At 36.8% G+C, this 17,194-nt stretch overlaps 1 protein-coding gene across 1 annotated transcript in view; it reads right to left on the reverse strand.

The window, feature by feature from the left end:
- The window catches only part of DNAH8 (dynein axonemal heavy chain 8), a 263,341-nt gene that overhangs the window by 147,980 nt on the left and 98,167 nt on the right, over window positions 1-17,194 (reverse strand). Inside the window, exons 32-40 of the mRNA XM_036414990.2 lie at window positions 16,296-16,396; window positions 12,892-13,029; window positions 12,486-12,726; window positions 6,816-7,015; window positions 5,795-5,948; window positions 4,237-4,400; window positions 2,809-2,911; window positions 1,767-1,871; window positions 1,270-1,431 (exon numbers count right to left, since the gene is read on the reverse strand). Of these exons, the coding sequence (XP_036270883.2) occupies window positions 1,270-1,431; window positions 1,767-1,871; window positions 2,809-2,911; window positions 4,237-4,400; window positions 5,795-5,948; window positions 6,816-7,015; window positions 12,486-12,726; window positions 12,892-13,029; window positions 16,296-16,396 (1,368 nt within the window). The remainder of the gene's footprint in view (window positions 1-1,269; window positions 1,432-1,766; window positions 1,872-2,808; window positions 2,912-4,236; window positions 4,401-5,794; window positions 5,949-6,815; window positions 7,016-12,485; window positions 12,727-12,891; window positions 13,030-16,295; window positions 16,397-17,194) is intronic.

The raw sequence follows: 17,194 nt of genomic DNA on the forward strand, positions 1-17,194 counted from the left end.
TTTGATTGGTTGAATGGCTGACCAGTCAACCAGACACTTAGCATATTGGGTTTTTATTATATAGGATTACTCTTTAAAGCAATTTTTCCAAAGAACTGAAATTTTCCCACTACCATGTCAAGATTCTTATCTAAACTTTTTTAAAAATCTTACCTTATGTCTGTATATATGCACACTAAAGAAATCCTGCAAGCTAGCCAACTTCCCTGCTATCTCCTGCTCAACTTGACCACTGCTCTGACCTTGCTCTTCAACTGCTCCACCTGTAACGCTCCCTCCTCTGACTAAACTAGATTGAGCCTCTCCTTCTGAATATGCAGGTGATCCAGCTTTCCTGGGAGAGGAAAAGTATATTGATTTTGTCTAAGCAGCTATTTTCCCAGCTTATCAAATAAAGTATTTTATAAAGATTTATCACAAAGTTAATAATACCAGTAAAATGTTAAAGCTTGCCAAGGAAATTATACATTATTTAAAAATCACAGTATTAGAGTATTCTCTGCAATAAAGGCTGTTTCTCTATCTGTATTTATGCCGCTTGAATGGATAATTTCATAGCCCTTGGCCATCTCCGTCACATGTGCGGTCATTGGGATTTGGAGTGCAGGTTGGCAGGAGCAGGTGGAGAAGAAATATGGTTTGGGCAAAACTGCCTATATTTTCCTTGGATATCTCTTGCCTTTGATCCCAGATCACAGGTCATCGCTGGTCCTTTATGTGATGGTTGAAAATGTGATGAGACTATTGGAATTTTCTCTGTCTAGTGTTACGACCACCTGGCACATTGCATTGCCCTTCTCAGAGCCAGAGAACCCGTGAGAGACAGCACCTGCTCCAACCCCATCCTCCTTCAAGGTCTTCTAGTTCAAAAGTTAGTTGCCTGAGAAGGCCTCCTTTCATGGACCGTGCCAACTCGTAATCACTTGAAGGGAAAATTAAATAAAAGGCAAGACGGATTTTGTTTCAGGAAAAGACATGCTCATTCCCTCTCTATGTATATCCACATCCACATCTGTACCTGTATCTATACCTATGGTTTATATATATAAGGTAAAACTTTTCATAAGTGGTTTTATTCTTACAGAGGGGAGAGCAGTGAAGGGGACAGACAGATGGGCCTGGAATGGTGTGGTGGACAAGCGGGTGGTTGGGAGCAGGTGGGTAGGCCTCCCTAACTAGTTCACAGCTACACCAGGCCACTGCCTCCTGAGCACCCTTCCCCTTATTTCCATCCCTTATAAGCATTATTTAAACCATGTGTATTCTCACCTGTGCTGGAAAATGACTGAGGAAAGGTAAGAGTTGAAATCCTGAATCACTGATTTGATAGAACCCAGATCGAATTATATTATGTAATGATGACATCTGCATTTTTAACAAGTCCAGAAGCCAAATCTCCACGGGACCTTTGGCCATCACAGGACTGTCCAACTAAAAAATAGATTATAAGCAGATCACCGATGGGTAATAATCTGGTGTTTTTACAGTTGTCACACGTTAACCTGACAAATCATCGTTCCTTAACGCAAAACAAATAGTTCTATATTTTACACAAAATATTTAAAACGTGAGTAAAATCAACTAATACTATAGGCGGAAGGAACGATAAAAATCATCTGGTCTAAAAATACTTTCATTTTATACATGATGAAGTGAGTCCTGCAGAAGTTAGCTGAGCTACCCACATTAGTGTGTCACCCTGGGCTTCAGAACTGAAACCCTGTTCCAGTTCTCCTAGTAACCAAAGTGTAATCAAGTTAAATTACAATAATTTTTTCTCCTTCTCTTGATATGACGGCCAGGATCCGGTCGTAATCTTTTGCATGAAATGTCACTTCATTTATGTTGTCAGATACTGCAGGGAGGTGTGGCTGGAAGAAGCACAAGACAAGGCAAAAACATCACCTGTGAGCTTAAACACAAAAGCAGCTGAGATGTTTTTAAAAGCCTCAATATTTTTAACCTTTGTAAAATATCAAGAATTCGCTTCATTGTTTCAAGAAGAAAAAGAGAAAGAAAAGACTTGAGGGCCCACATTTCAAAGCCAGCCCTGCAGAACGTGCCCCAAGCCCTTGGAGTAATGACTGTCCCTTTTCCTCCGGAGGGACCAAGCCATACAGTCCATCCCTAGCTCAGACCTGCCTTCTCTCTCGGCTGCACCTCTGCCTTATGCAGCAGCTTTGCTTCTCTCTTTTCTCATCCCCACAGCTTTCTGGAAACCAACAGGTCTTATTAGTGGCTTCCCAGCCTCCCAAACAGAACTGCCCTGGGATGCCTCCCATTCCCAGTTCTCTGTATTTTCCTCCTGGAAATATTGTCCTGGGAAATGGCTAAAAGCATTTGCAAAGCATTCTGGATTGGGAGGGTGGTAGACAAATAGAAACCACCAGCTCTATTTGATCTAAGAATATTTAGACTAAAAATGCTCATAATAATGAGTCACATTTAGTGAGCATGTAATGTATGCCACATACTTTCCATTGCATTATCTCACGTAATCCTTATGGCAAGCCTATGAAGTGGAGCCATTAGTCTCCTGACTGTACAGAAGAGAAAACGAAGGTGCAGGAAAATTAAGAAGCTGGCCAAGGGTGTCCAATTGGTGAGTGGCATCATCAGTGACCCTTGCCTTAGGTAGATGCTCCAAATATACAGAAAACAGGACATTTTATAATCAACACAATTTTTAATGCTTTCTTTCCTGCCTCCACTTTTAAAGTGTTGACTTCATTTTTATTGCCCATTATGGATGCTGGGGGAGGGGAGGGTGCAGTGCTGGTGTTCAGGTGATAGATACTTAGGTTATACCTGTATGGTATGGGAATCACTGGCTTGTCCAAGAATTTCCAGGAGAACCGGATCAGATACAAAGAAGAATCTTGGAAATAGTAATCGCTTCTTCTCCAAATACCTTTAAATAAAGCCATGTTATCAAATGATATGTTTCTGGGTTATTTATTTTTAGCCAAGGCATGATCACCAAACATCGTCAATAAGATAACAGCAAACACCTAGAGTCATTGCCATTTGCCTCTGAAGTGTTTTTCTTAGAACCATGGATGTCACTTGGGAAAACAAGAAAGGGATCCAGAGCAAGCCTGCCCATCATCCCATCACCTTCTCTCTCCTCAAGAGCACTCCTGGGACCTAAGAGTATTGTGAACCTCGCAGTATGACATAACCCAGCATGAACGTAACTCAGCCACAAACCAGCACATTTTGAGTGAAAGGGGGGACAATGAACCATGAAGCTAAGATGTCCGCCCCATTTCACAGAGAGCCTGAGAATGAGCTGCTTTGTAAGAAAAGGATCCATGACTTTGTCTGGTTAATTGTTTTAGCGCGCATCTCTACTCCAGGCCTGTTGGGCTGAATGGAAGCTCCCTCCCCTCCAAAAAAGACAGGTCCTCATCCTGCTCCTTGGAACCTGTGAATGTGACCTTATTTGGGAAAAGGGTTTTTGCAGGTTTGCTGCGGTTAAGGCTATCAAGAAGAGCTCATCCTGGCTATCCAGATAAGCCCTGAATCCAAGAAGTGTCCTCATAAGAGAAATACAGGAAGAAGAACAAAGAGAATGCAGAGACAGAGATTGGAATTATGTAGCCACAAGCCAGGGAACTAATTCCTACAGCCACCAGACGCTGGGAAAACAAAGACAGACTCTCCTTCAGGGCCTTCAAAATTGCTGACACCGGATTTCATCCAAAACTGTGAGAAAACAGGTTTCTGTTGTGGTGATTTGTTACCGCAGCCCTACAAACGAATACTATGCCTTCACTCACCCACCCCCAAGTTGAAGGTGTCTTCTTTTGCAGAAAAATTAAATGTATGTGAAATGTTAAATTACTATGGTATTACCCCTCCCACCATTCACTACCAAACCAGAAATGCAGGGTATCCTCCCCCCCCCCAAAAAAATGTCGATACACTACAACAGCAGATATCTCAATTTTAAAGAGGAAATGTATTTTAATAAACACTGCCTTTATAATTATTCAAAGTATGTGTACACATTTTTTGGGGGGCGGGGAGGACACCCTATATATAACTTGTTTGGGATAAATATCTCAATTTTAAAAAGGAAATGTATTTTAATAAACACTGCCTTTATAATTATTCAAAGTATGTGTATACATTTTTTGGGGGGGGGTAAAAAAATGTATACACATATACAACTTGTTTGGGATAAAACACCAGCAAGTACAAAACAACAGGCCGTTTAAAAATTTAACTTACCCTGTAAGTGATTTCTGACATACTTCCAGCTGTTCGTGTAAATGAGGTAACAGCTGCCCCATGGTCTCATCACCCACACAGCAACTGATCACATTGGGGTTCTCATGAGCGCGCTGCATTATCTTGACCCACGACTTGTCAATATTCTGGAAACGTTTTGCTTCCTAAAAACAAATCCAGGGTCAGTAAGAATCAGCCTTTGGGAACTTGAATAAAGGAAAGTATTCACTTTGGAATTTCCTCTAGTTCTTCAAACCAGCCTCTATTAGTCTCTACATAATTTAAAGGGGCAATTCTTTTTCATTTGAATTCATTCTGAACAACAAAAACCCAAGTGATAAAACTGCTTATTGAAATACTGCTTCATCACAACAAAGTTGATTACTTGTTTCCTCCTTTTAATACGGTTTTTCAAAGTACCACGTGATTGCTTTTGCAAAGCTATCAACTTCAAGCTCAAATCTAGTCTTTCCGTGCTCCTGGTGTTCTGGTTTGATAAGAAAACTGAAAAGATGTGAAAATAATTTGATCTCAGGTTCCTTGGAAGAGTTACAGCTCCATAATGCATAAGGAAAAAGAAGGAAGAAAACAGTAAAAACCCAAAACAAAGCTTCATTTACATTTTTGGCAAGTGAATTTTTTCTATTTACCAATGGATGGATGGCAGTAAGCTTTGCATTCAATTGTGAGAATATCTCCAGAAGTTGGCATAATCTCGCCTATTTTAAAACTTTTAAGTGCAATTTTTAGAATGCATCTTTCTGATTAAAAAAGAGATTTGTGTTTTTAAAATGTGTTAGGTAATGAATGAAATCTGTCATTTTTCAAAACTCTTTTATCCTTGATTTTTAATCTGTATATATTCTGTTTATAGATGTGGAAATTCAGAAAAAGCAGGCTTGATTTTATAAAAGGGAAGTTACCTTCGCAGAATAGAGCTACTAGTGAGTTATTGGCATTTATTTAAAAGGTTCCAATTGAGCTGTTTTAACAATTTTATTACATGCTTCTAAGGCAAAATTTCCTTGCCCCCTGGTATATTTTAAACTACCATGAGTCAATTTACTGATAGTGAATTGCACTTACAGAATACAGATTAATTTTAATTCTACTCTCAGTGGGATAGGATATGAATTCTTGGAAGAGATGAGCTGCTATAATTTAACAGTATCATACTTGAACATACTTCACATCCTCAAACAACCTGGAGAGTTTTCACTGTTTGAAAATATGTGAGTTTCTTCTTTCTACTCATGTAAATCAAAGGGCACTTTTAAAAAATAGTTATGTAAAGGGCCAGATTGTAAATAGTACAGGCTCTGCAGGCCATATAGTCTCTGTTATAAATACTCAACCCTGCTTTTGTAATGCTAATGCCTATAAATAGAACATAAACAAATGGACATGTCTGTGCTCCAATAAAACTTTATTTAAAGAAACAGGCAAGGGAGCCATAGTTTGCCAGCTCTAGGAGAGGAACCAAGCCATGACTTTTACAAAGACACATAGACAGACAACACACACCAAATTATCCTAGCAGAATTACAAAATCATTTACCTGAGGCAGCTGTTTGGCGATATCTCCGCCTACAAAGACAGCTTCAAGATAAACCCAAAGGTTCTGGACTACTAGCCACTCTTCAATTATGTCTGAGGATGTGGACAACTTATACACCCAGTTCTGTATATTTTTCTTAAATGGAGCATTATATCTAAAAAGAGTGGGAAAATATCGCATTTCAGTATTTAGGCTTCTAGGTCAATACAATTCTTAACGACCATTTGTAAGCTTCCCGCCACAGGAGGACAAAGACCAGGAAAAACTTGCCTGGACCAGGAATCGTAGCAGATAAGGAGGTGAAGCTGTCCTAAAGACACCTGGTCACACATCTGCATCCCAAGCCCAGGCCCCAGACCCACAGAGGACCCAGCACAGGTGTAGCCATGCTCCACCATGAAAAAGTGCAAAGTGGTAAGCACCAAGCCCCTAATAGTATATTCCTTTCATGTGTGGCCAGCATGCTTTTCCCGGGCCATTGGATGACTATTTGGCAGGCTTAGCCAAGGAAGGCAATGATGACAAATCAGAAAAATGAAAGAGAAAAAAAATAAGTGAAGAAATCATCATCTCAGTGGGGAATCAAGATGTTCAAGAGACAAGCTGCTGCTCAGCCAGTCGGCATGGCTCTGTGGTTGAGCATTGACTTATGAACCCATCATTGCATATGTCTGGGTTGTGGGCTCTCGCCCCAGTGTAGGGCGTGCAGGAGGCAGCTGATCAATGATTCTCTCTCATTGAAATCAATTAAGAGAGAGAGAGAGAGAGAGAGAGAGAAACTGCTAATTTGAGGGAGAATAATTATGGGGACCATCAGAAAAAACAGGAAGGGGAGATAGGTATCATGGAAGAGAGATGGAGGCCATGATTATTAAGGAGGGAAAGTAGTTCATGGAGAGACAAACAAGAGTCACACTCTGGGTCAGAATATCATATTATGCTGCAACTGCAAAACTGGGCTTTTTATAACCCCAATTACCAAAATAAAATTATAAAAATTAACCCCAAAGTATAAAATTACCTGTTGCTTAGTAAGGAACCTAAGACCATTAAACTGTCCTCCATCAAGGTGATAATTTCTGATGACTCACTTCCTTTGAGCAGAAGCTCTCCCTTTCCCTTAAACGCTGCAAAACTCAGATTCTGGTTGGTCCAATTGTCAACAACCTGAGCCAGCTTGGCTTCAATATCCTTCTCCTTGATGGCAGATATGCAAATGTCCTTCAGAGGGAAATCGAAGAATGTGTCACAACGTTTTCTGTTACAAATTAAGTGCACTGTAATGGACCAAGCCTGGACCTAGAAGCTATTTAGTCATTTTATGGCCAAGAAACACAAGGCTCAAGATTATTGTGTTACAAGTTCAAAGTAGAACCTTCGGAGACTCTGACTACTAATTACTTTACCACATACATGAAATAATGAAACTTAAATCATCATTTTTCTTGATTATATTTTAACTGGATTTTTTTGGCCAAAAGTGAGATAATCACAGCTGCTCTATCACAGCAGTTTGCTATGAGAAAAAAAGAGAATATATGTGAGAATCTTGTGAACACTTTAAATAACATATAAACATTGCTATATTCCTGCCTGTTCAGGCCCTAGTATGAGCATCTCATTTGCTTAAAAATCAATTCTATTTTTATCTGATGGATTTTCCTGTTTTCCTGAGTATTTAGCTGAAAAAAACACCATGATGGACCAAGAGGGTATTCTGCTAAGTGAAATAAGTAAGACAGAGAAAAACAAATACCATATGGTTTCACTAGTATATGGAATCTAAAAACAAACAAACAAAACAAAAAAAAGATCAAACAAGACAAAAATAGACTCAGAAACAAAGACCAAAGGAACTGTTGCTGAATGTGAAGGGATGCGGAGATAGGTGAAAATATTGTGATAAATTTGCGTGATGGATGATTACTAGAATTAATGGAGTGCTCATATTGTAAGGTATAAAAATATTGAGTCATTATATTGTACCCCTGACACTAATGTAACTAATATGATACTGTACACTCACTATAAATAAATAAATGCAACAAGTATACATTCTTCTCAAGTGCACATGAAACATTCTTCAAGACAAATCACAGAAAACAAGTTATTCTAATAAGTTTAAGAAAACTGGAATCATGTCAGGCATCATTTCTGACTATAATATATGAAACTAGAAATGAATGGCAAGAAAAAAATGGGAAGAATCACAAATATGCAGAGATTAAACAACATGCTACTGAACAACCAACGGACCAAAGAAGAAATCAAAAGAAAAATCAAAATATATCATGAGTCAAAAGAAAATGGAAATACAACATTCCAAAAGTTGTGGGATGCAGCAAAAGCAGTTCTAAGAAGGAAGTTCATAACGACAATTGCTTACATTAAGAAACAAGAGAGATCTCAAATTAACAACATAATTTTAAACTTCAAGGAAGTAGAAAGAGAAGAACAAACAAAACCCAAAGTTAGAAGAAAGAAAATAACAAAGATCAGAGTGGAGATAAATGAAATAGATACTAAAAAGATAATAGAAAAGGTAACGGATACTAAGAGCTGGCATTTGAAAAGATAAACAAACTAGACAAACCTTTAGCCAGACTCACCAAGAAATAAAGGTAACTCGAATACATAAAATCAAATATGAAAGAGGAGACGTTACATCTGATATGAGTGAATTGTGAAGGGTTATATATGAGACTACTATGAACAACTGCACAAACATAAATTAGACAGTCTAGAGCAAATGAGTAAGTTCCTAGAGAATCACTTATAAAGACTTACATATGTCGAAACCGGTTTGGCTCAATGGATAGAGCGTCGGCTTGGGGACTGAAAGGTCCTGGGTTCGATCCCAGTCAAGGGCATGTACCTTGGTTGTGGGCATATCCCCAGTAGGGGGTATGCAAGAGGCAGCTAATCGATGACTCTCTCATTGATGTTTCTAACTCTCTATCTCTCTCCCTTCCTCTCTGTACAAAATCAATAAAATATATATATATATATATATATATTTTTTTTTTTTAAAGGCCTTAACGTATGAGGAAAGACAATATCTGAACAGGCCAATTACTAGTAAAGAGATTTAATCAGTTATCAAAAACCTCCCAACAAACTAAAGTCCAGGACAGGATAGCTTCACTGGTGAATTCTACCAAACATTGAAAGATGAATTAATACCAATCATCTCAAAGTCTTCCAAAAAAATAGAAAAGGAGGGAACACTTACAAACTGATTTTATGAGCCCAGCATTACCCTGATAGAACACCACATAAGAAAATTACAGGCTAATATTCCTGATAAATGTAGATGCAAAATATTAACACACCAAAATCAACAACACATGAAAAGGATCATACACCATGGCCAAGTGAGATTTATTCCAATGATACGAGAATGTTTCAATATCCACAACTCAATCAATAAATTAGAAACATCATATGATCATCTCAATAGATACAGAAAAAGCATTTGAAAAATTTCAACATCTACTCATGATAATACCTCTCAATAGAGAGGGAATAGAAGGAAAATACCTCAACATAATAAAGGCCACATATATGACAAACCCACAACTAACATCACAGTGGTGAAAGGCTGAAAGTTTTTCTCTAAGATCAGGAACAAGACAAAGATAACACTTTTTTTCAACATAGAATCAGACAGACAAGTAAGAAATAAAGGCATTCAAATTGGAAGGGAAGAAGTAAAATTGTCTCTGTTTGCAGGTGACATGATCTTATATACAGAAAACCCTAAAAATTCCACACAAAAAAACCTGTTAGAACTAATCAAAGAATTCAGTCAAGTTTCACAATACAAAATTAATTATGAAAAGTAGTTGCATTTCTATACACTATTAAAAAATAAATTAAGAAAACAATTCCATTTAAAATTGCATCAAAAATAATAAATTAACAGAGATAAAAAAAACCTCTATGATTAAAATTAAAAGATGTTGAAAGAAGAAATTGAAGAAGAAATAAGTAGACTATCCATTCTCATGGATTAGAAGAATTAATGCAGTTAAAATGCCCACACTACCTACATATTTCAATGCAATCCCTATCAAAATCCCAATGCCATTTTTTTTTACAGAAATAGAACAAACAATCCAAATATTTATACAAAACCATATATAACCCTATATAGCCAAGGTAATCTTGAGGAGGAAAAACAAACCCAGAGGCATCATGTTTCATGATTTCAAACTATATTACAGAGCTATAGAAATCAAAACAGTATGATATGTGCATAAAAACAGAAACACAGATCAATACAACAGAATATAGAGCCAAGAAATAAAACCATGTAAATATGGTTTATTAATTTATGACAAAGGAGTCAGGAATATACAATAGGGAAAGGACAGTCACTTTAATAAATGGTATTGGGAATACTGAACAGCCACATGCCAAAACAAACAAACAAACAAAAAACTGGACCACCATTTTACATCATACACAAAAATTAATTCAAAATGGATTAAAGACTTGAACTTAAGACCTGAAACCATAAAATTCCTAGAAAACAATATGGGTGGTAAGATCCTCGACAGCGGTCTTGGTGGTGATTTTTTTGGATCTGACTCTAAAAGCCAAGACAATAAAAGCTAAAATAAAGAAGTGGAATTACATCCAATGAAAAAGTCTCTTCACAGCAAAGAATACCATCAACAAAATGAAAAATCAACTTACTAAATAGGAGAAAATATTTATAAATCATAAAAATTATTTAAGGGCTGAATATCCAAAATATGTAAAGAACTCATATACCTGAATAGCAAAATAAAACAGCAATTTGATTAGGAAAACAGGCAGAGGATCTGAATAGACACTTCAAGAACACATACACATGTAAAGGCGCTCAACATCATAGGTAATTAGGGAAACACAAATCAAAACCACTAGATATCACCATGTACCTGTTAGAATGGCTATCATCACAAATACAAGAATTTATAATTATTGTTGAGGAAGTGGAGAAAAGGGAATTCTTGTGCACTATTTATGGAAATATAAATTTTTGCAGCTACAATAAAAACAGTATGGATATTCTTTAAAAAATTAAAAATAGAACTACTATTGATCCAGTAATTCCACTTCAGGGTATTTATATGAAGGAAATGAAGATTCTAATTTTAAAAAGTACCTTTATTTCATGTTCACTGCAGCATTGTTTACAATAGCCAAGGCATGGAAACAACCTAAGTGTCCATTGGTGAATGAATGAATAAAAAATGTATGGATATTATTCATCCATAAAAAGGAGAGAAATCCTGTCGAAGCCGGTTTGGCTCAGTGGTAGAGCATCGGTCTGCGGACTAAAAGGTCCCAGGTTCGATTCCGGTCAAGGGCATATACATTGGTTGTGGGCACATCCCCAGTAGGGGGTGTGCAAGAGGCAACTGGTCAATGTTTCTCTCTCATCGACGTTTCTAGCTCTCTATCTCTCTCCCTTCCTCTCTGTAAAAAATCAATAAAATATATTTTTTTTAAAAAGGAGAGAAATCCTGCCATTTGTGACAACATAGATGGACCTTGAGAGCATTATGCTAAGTGAAATAAGTCAGACAGATCAAGGAACAAATTGGTGAGGGTGACAGAGGAGAGTGAAAATGATGAGGTGATCAAAGGTACAAACTTCCAGTTACAAAATAAATAAGTCCTGGGGGTATAATGTACAGCATGTTGATTGACTATTTATATAAAAACCTAAGCAACCATTACAACTGAACAACTGGAACGACCGGTTGACCAGTTGCTATGATGTGCGTTGACCACCAGGGAGCAGACGCTCAATGCATGAGCTGCCCCCTGGTGGTCAGTGCGCTCCCACAGGGGAGTGCCGCTCAGCCAGAAGCCGGGCTCATGGCTGGAGAGCACAGCTGCTGCGGCACGAGCCTTTCCCAACTCCGTGGCAACACTACTGGTGCAGTGGGCCAGGATGAGTGCAAGCGGCCTGGTGCTGGCCTTGGTGCACTGCTATATCCCCCAAGGGGTCCCGAATTATGAGGGGGTGCAGGCCAAGCTGAGGGACCCCCACCCCTGTGCACAAATCTGTGCACCAAGCCTCTAGTTAATAGTACTCTATTATATATTTGAAAGTGGCTAAGAAGTAGTTCTTAAAAGTTCTTATCACAAGAAAAAAAAATTATGTCTATGCGTGATGGCCATTTTGCAATATACACATGAGTCATTATGTTGTACAGCTAAAGCTAATATAATATTAAATGTCAAATTATATCTCAATTTAAAATAAGATACCATGTAAACACCAAACATAAAACAAACAAAAAAAGAACCAATTAAAATCTTAGAAAAAGAAAATATAATATTTTAAATAGCTAATAGACATAAGGGAAAGTTAGAATTAGAAATCTGGAAAGTGTTCTGAGGAATTTACCAAGTACACAATACAGAAATAAACATCTTTTTAAATGGAAGTGTAGTTAAGGCATAAGGGAGTACAGTCTGAGGACCTTCAAAACTTACATATTTCAAATAATCATATTATCTCCCTGAGTTACAGCATTATTTTGCAAAACCAAGAGATGTTCCAAGATCATCCCAAATTTTGAGGATGCATTATATGGGGTAATTAGTATACCCTTGAATAAAATGTGTATAATTTTCATAAAAGAAGAATGAGATATTCTTTTATGTACCATCTTATAATTTTATGTACCTCAATGTCATCCTTATTTTTCAGGAGTGGTGCTTCCATAATATTTCTAAGACAAAAAGAATCAGATTCCACATCAAATGGGGTTCCAGTTAACTCAGAGATCCGATCCCAGTGTCTCAGCTTCATTGCCTTATTGGTCATCATTTCTAGTAGAGGACACGACTCACTGAAATCATCAATTCTTTTTTTCAGATCCAAAAAAGCCTGCCAATCTTTAAGTCCCTTTGGAAGTTTACGACATCTTTCAGAAAAAAAAGAAAAAAATATTTCACCTACACAATTCTTTGAAGAAGGTGTTATATATTTACAGCAATAAAACAGAGGATAAACTCATTTATGATATACCTATAAGATCCTAAGAATATAAGCACTATAAAAATGTAAGTTTAATTCAATTGAAACCCACCTGTTTTGAAATTCCTGCAGTTCTGCATTAATTTTTTCAATGTCAACATCTCCCCATAGTATTTCATAATAACCACTAATATTGCCCATTACGGTGTCATACAGTCCATATAACTTCTGTAGCAAGTTGAGTTCCTTTCTGAAACCAAATAATTAAGTCATTATATAATGTATATTTAAAAAAATAAATTCCATTATAATATAAGCATAATTAATCCAATCAAATATTTCATACACTCTGTGTAAAAAAATATTATAGATACCAACAGGCATACAACCCTGTCATTTTTGAAACAAAGACTTTATTAAAGCTCCATACATTAGGTCAAGTTTACACCTCTGAAGTATCCAAAAATCATACTATGACCTGACATTGACAAATGGTTTGATCATTATTACCATACCAATCATTGCAAACAATGTGACCAAAACTTGATAACAAGATCACAGCCAAGGCTAAGGTTTTATTTGATTTTTTTTCTTTCCTATGCAAGCTGGATTTTTATGAGAATGTCTGCCTTTAAGTCTGACATTACTATTACTTTCCTACCAGAAGCTTTCCCTCATGTGCCAAATGGAGTTATAACCAAAGCAAGAATAAAAAGAGGGATTCCAGGTTCATGTAAAAATCTTTCTCGTATAAAACATCAAAAATTGACCACTCAACAGAATTTTGGATTTTTCCAGGTGTTCCTCAACCATTAGTATACAATAAGGGTCCAATGGACCTAGTTTTAGTTTTTGAGTTCATTGCTTCATTAGTCCTATTTATAAAAACTAATATTCACAACTATTATTATTTATTATAGACAATGTATAGGCTAAAGCTAAAATGTGCTTATTTTCTTAATGGAGTAAAATTCATTTTATTTTCCAATTATCATAAGGGTAAACTGGACCCTTTTCTAAATCTAAGACACATTCTGGAATCCTAGTCATCTTGTTTTTCCATTTCTTGTTTCATTTTGCTAATTCATCATCCTAGAAATTATTTTAATTATTAATCACTGATTATTCCCAATTGTGCTAAAATGACTAAAATAGTAAGAAAAGAGGAGAATAATGAAATCTCCTCTAAGGATGATGCAATAGCAGGGGGGGGGAAATCACTATTGCATCATCTTTCATAAATAAAGTGGTGCGTCATTTTGCAAGAAAGTACAAAAAATAAAATAAATAAGAGAATTCTGGAGATATCATTTTTGTAATCTTATTTTTTTCCTTTGGTTTTCATTTAAAAGAGTTAAGAACTTAGTTTTTTCATTTTCTACCTAAAACAGCAAACAAAGAGAATAAAATTGACAAAGGAAGATACTTCTGCAACATTAAACAGAAAAGAGACAGATAGCAAAAGAGACTGTGTAAGTGAAATCCCAGACTGAGTCTTCAGATGATGATAAGCTGGATAAGTTGTATTAAGTTCAATGATTTAGGAGTGAACAATAAATATATTTCTGTAGAGGCAAGGGCTTCACATGCAATATTTTGCAACAAGAATGTAGACAATATCCTTCTGCCAAAAAGGTGTGGCAATGTTTTTTTCATTATTTATGATGTTTATGTAAGTTTTATTTAATACAAATGTTGAAGGCAGATTTGTATTCAAAGAAAATAGATACAGACATTTAAAAAATTCACTGATGATCATTCAAACCTCAAAGTAATGGTTTTTGAATGTATATGCAAGAAGGATGATAATCTGAGTTTTCAAAAGTTTTAAAAATGCAAGTCTAAGAACAATCCGAGGTGAGGAAGAGCTACAAGTGCTGGAGATAGAACTACAATCCGGAACCAGTGTCGGGATGCTCCAGGGCCCTGCCTGAGAGTTGCTGAGCAGCTGGCTGCAGGTTAAACTCAGTCTCCATTCCATGTGTATGGATCTTAAAACCAGGACACTAAGGGGGAAGTGAGTTTTCACTGCTTAAGTTCTTGTTACATTTTCTAATAAGATTGCTTTTCGCCATCCCTTTATTTTTACTTCTGTTAATTTTCATAAATTAAAAACATTAAAAAAAAAAAAAAAAAAAGCCCATTGGTCCAAATGGTAAATAAGAATGATTATTTTTCCTAGAATACTAAGGGTTAAAATAAAGCACTGAGCCCTGGCCAAGTAGCTCAGTTGGTTCCAGCATTATCCTCATATGCCAAGGTGGAATAACAAATCGATGTCTCTCTCTCTCTCTCTTTCTCTCTCTTCCCCTCCCTCCCTCACTCCCTCCCTTTTACCTTCCCTTCCTTTTTCCTTCTTGCCCTCTCTCAAAAAAAGTAAATAAATTAAAAAATTAAAAAATTAAATAAAACACCGAGTCTCCAATGGAGTATGGGGGGGGGGGGGAGAACCAAACAAACAAACAAACAAACAAACTAGCACCTTTGTAAAAATACAGATTTCCTAGGACCCAGCCCCAGAGATTCTGATAGAGTAAGTCAGGGTCAAGGGCCAGCAGACATAGGCAATTCTAACACAATTGGTCACTGGGTTAAGCTTGGTGAATGAGCACTTTAGGAAAAGAACACAAAGCATCTACCCTAAATGGCTGAAGCACAATTTACCTTCAGACAATTTCAGGTCTGTTTCGCCATGACGCTTCCATGCTGTGACTTTGAAAGAAGCTAACATAAAGCTCTTTCCTAAAGCCAAGATCCTGATAAGCTAATACCAAGACAAGGTCCTAATCAGCTCATTTTGCCCTTAAGGAAAATTATATTTAAATTTTTATTAAAATGTACTTGTTTAAATCCTAGATCTACTGTTTATAATCACTTCAGTTCATTGGTCTTCAATCTCCATGAAAATTCTGTGTTTGCCCAATTGATTTCAGAGCACTTAGCACAAATTCCATTAAGAAGATTGAGAGCGGAGAATGGCTACTCCTTTAAATAAACAAAAGTTACCCAAAATTGCAGTGCTCCCACACAATCACTGACACTATAAAAAATAGTGGAAAGAAAACAATAAAGCATAGGCTCAACTTGGCCATGAAGACCAGAATTTTTGCAATGTATTTTCTCCTATTCTAGAACATTCCTTTTGTATATAGAGACTGTGTATACAATGGGTCAGGAATAGCCAAGAATAAGGGGAGCACTTAGGAGTGTTTCATGGGCAGCCCTTCTCTACATAATAACAGATTTTTTAAAAAATATTTTTTATTGATTTCAGAGAGGAAGGGAAAGAAAGAGAGAGCTGCCTCCTGCACGCCCCCCACTGGGGATGGAGCCTACAACCCCAGCATGTGCCCTTGACGAGAATAGAACCCGGGACCCTTCAGTCTGCAGACTGACGCCCTATCCACTGAGCCAAACCATCTAGGGCCATAATAACAGATTTAATGATGACATGATTCTTCTAATGGCCAGTATTTAATTATTTGCTTTTAACACTTATAAAATGTCCAAACTTACCTGACTTTGTGCAAAACCTCATAGTCAGTCACAGGCAATCCGAAAAGTTGTTCACCGGATGAATATGTAACAAACTTTCTCCACAGATCATCAAAATTGGCCTGTAAAAGCGTTTTCGAGTTGTAGTAAAAGATAATTAATTCAGACTCCATTAAAGTAAAATGTATGATAATTGGAATAAAAGCTACATTGAGGTTTATTTAATATGCTCTTTGAAATGACAATTTATGAAGCAAATTAATGCTGATACCAAGCTATGAAAGGAAAAGTTAAGCACTTAGGAAAATTAAGTTTTAAGCATTCTAGAAGTCTCCATTTTATATAAAATTATTTCTTTAATAAATTAAGTGGCCCCTAGAAGACCTATATTTTAAGTTCCCATAAATATCTCTAAAACAGAGTTTTTAAAACTGCATTTAAAAACATCTGTAATTCAGGCTTTAGAATGGGTCAGGTCTCCTGCAGGGTTCAAAGGAGTGAAGTATCTGTATAATCCACTCAACCCTATCTTCTCTGTAAGCAAGAGAGTATATAAAATGAATGATTCCATGTTAACACCATGTGTGATCATTCTAACATTTAAATCGGCAAAGTTAATGCTTGTCTTTTGAACTAGAATTTGAATCTCCAATAGTTAGAATGCTACAAAGCCAGGAGAAATAGCCCACCTATGACAAGATATGTGTGTGCTACTTCGGAGGTGTAACATACCAGTGAGGGTCCTCAATTTCCAACCCTGGAAAACCCATGGCATCAGACCTCACAATGTCAGACAGTGATACAGTTCTGACAGACACGTTAGCCTATTTTACAGAAGCCCAAACAGGAAGGTAAGAAGACAATGGAGGAACTCCAATAAACTCTTGGTTCCTAGAGGGCAAAGGCCATGTTGTTGTGTT

The sequence above is a fragment of the Pipistrellus kuhlii genome, unplaced genomic scaffold, assembly GCF_014108245.1.
Source record: "Pipistrellus kuhlii isolate mPipKuh1 unplaced genomic scaffold, mPipKuh1.p scaffold_m20_p_5, whole genome shotgun sequence".
In the NCBI taxonomy this organism is placed as follows: Eukaryota; Metazoa; Chordata; class Mammalia; order Chiroptera; family Vespertilionidae; genus Pipistrellus; species Pipistrellus kuhlii.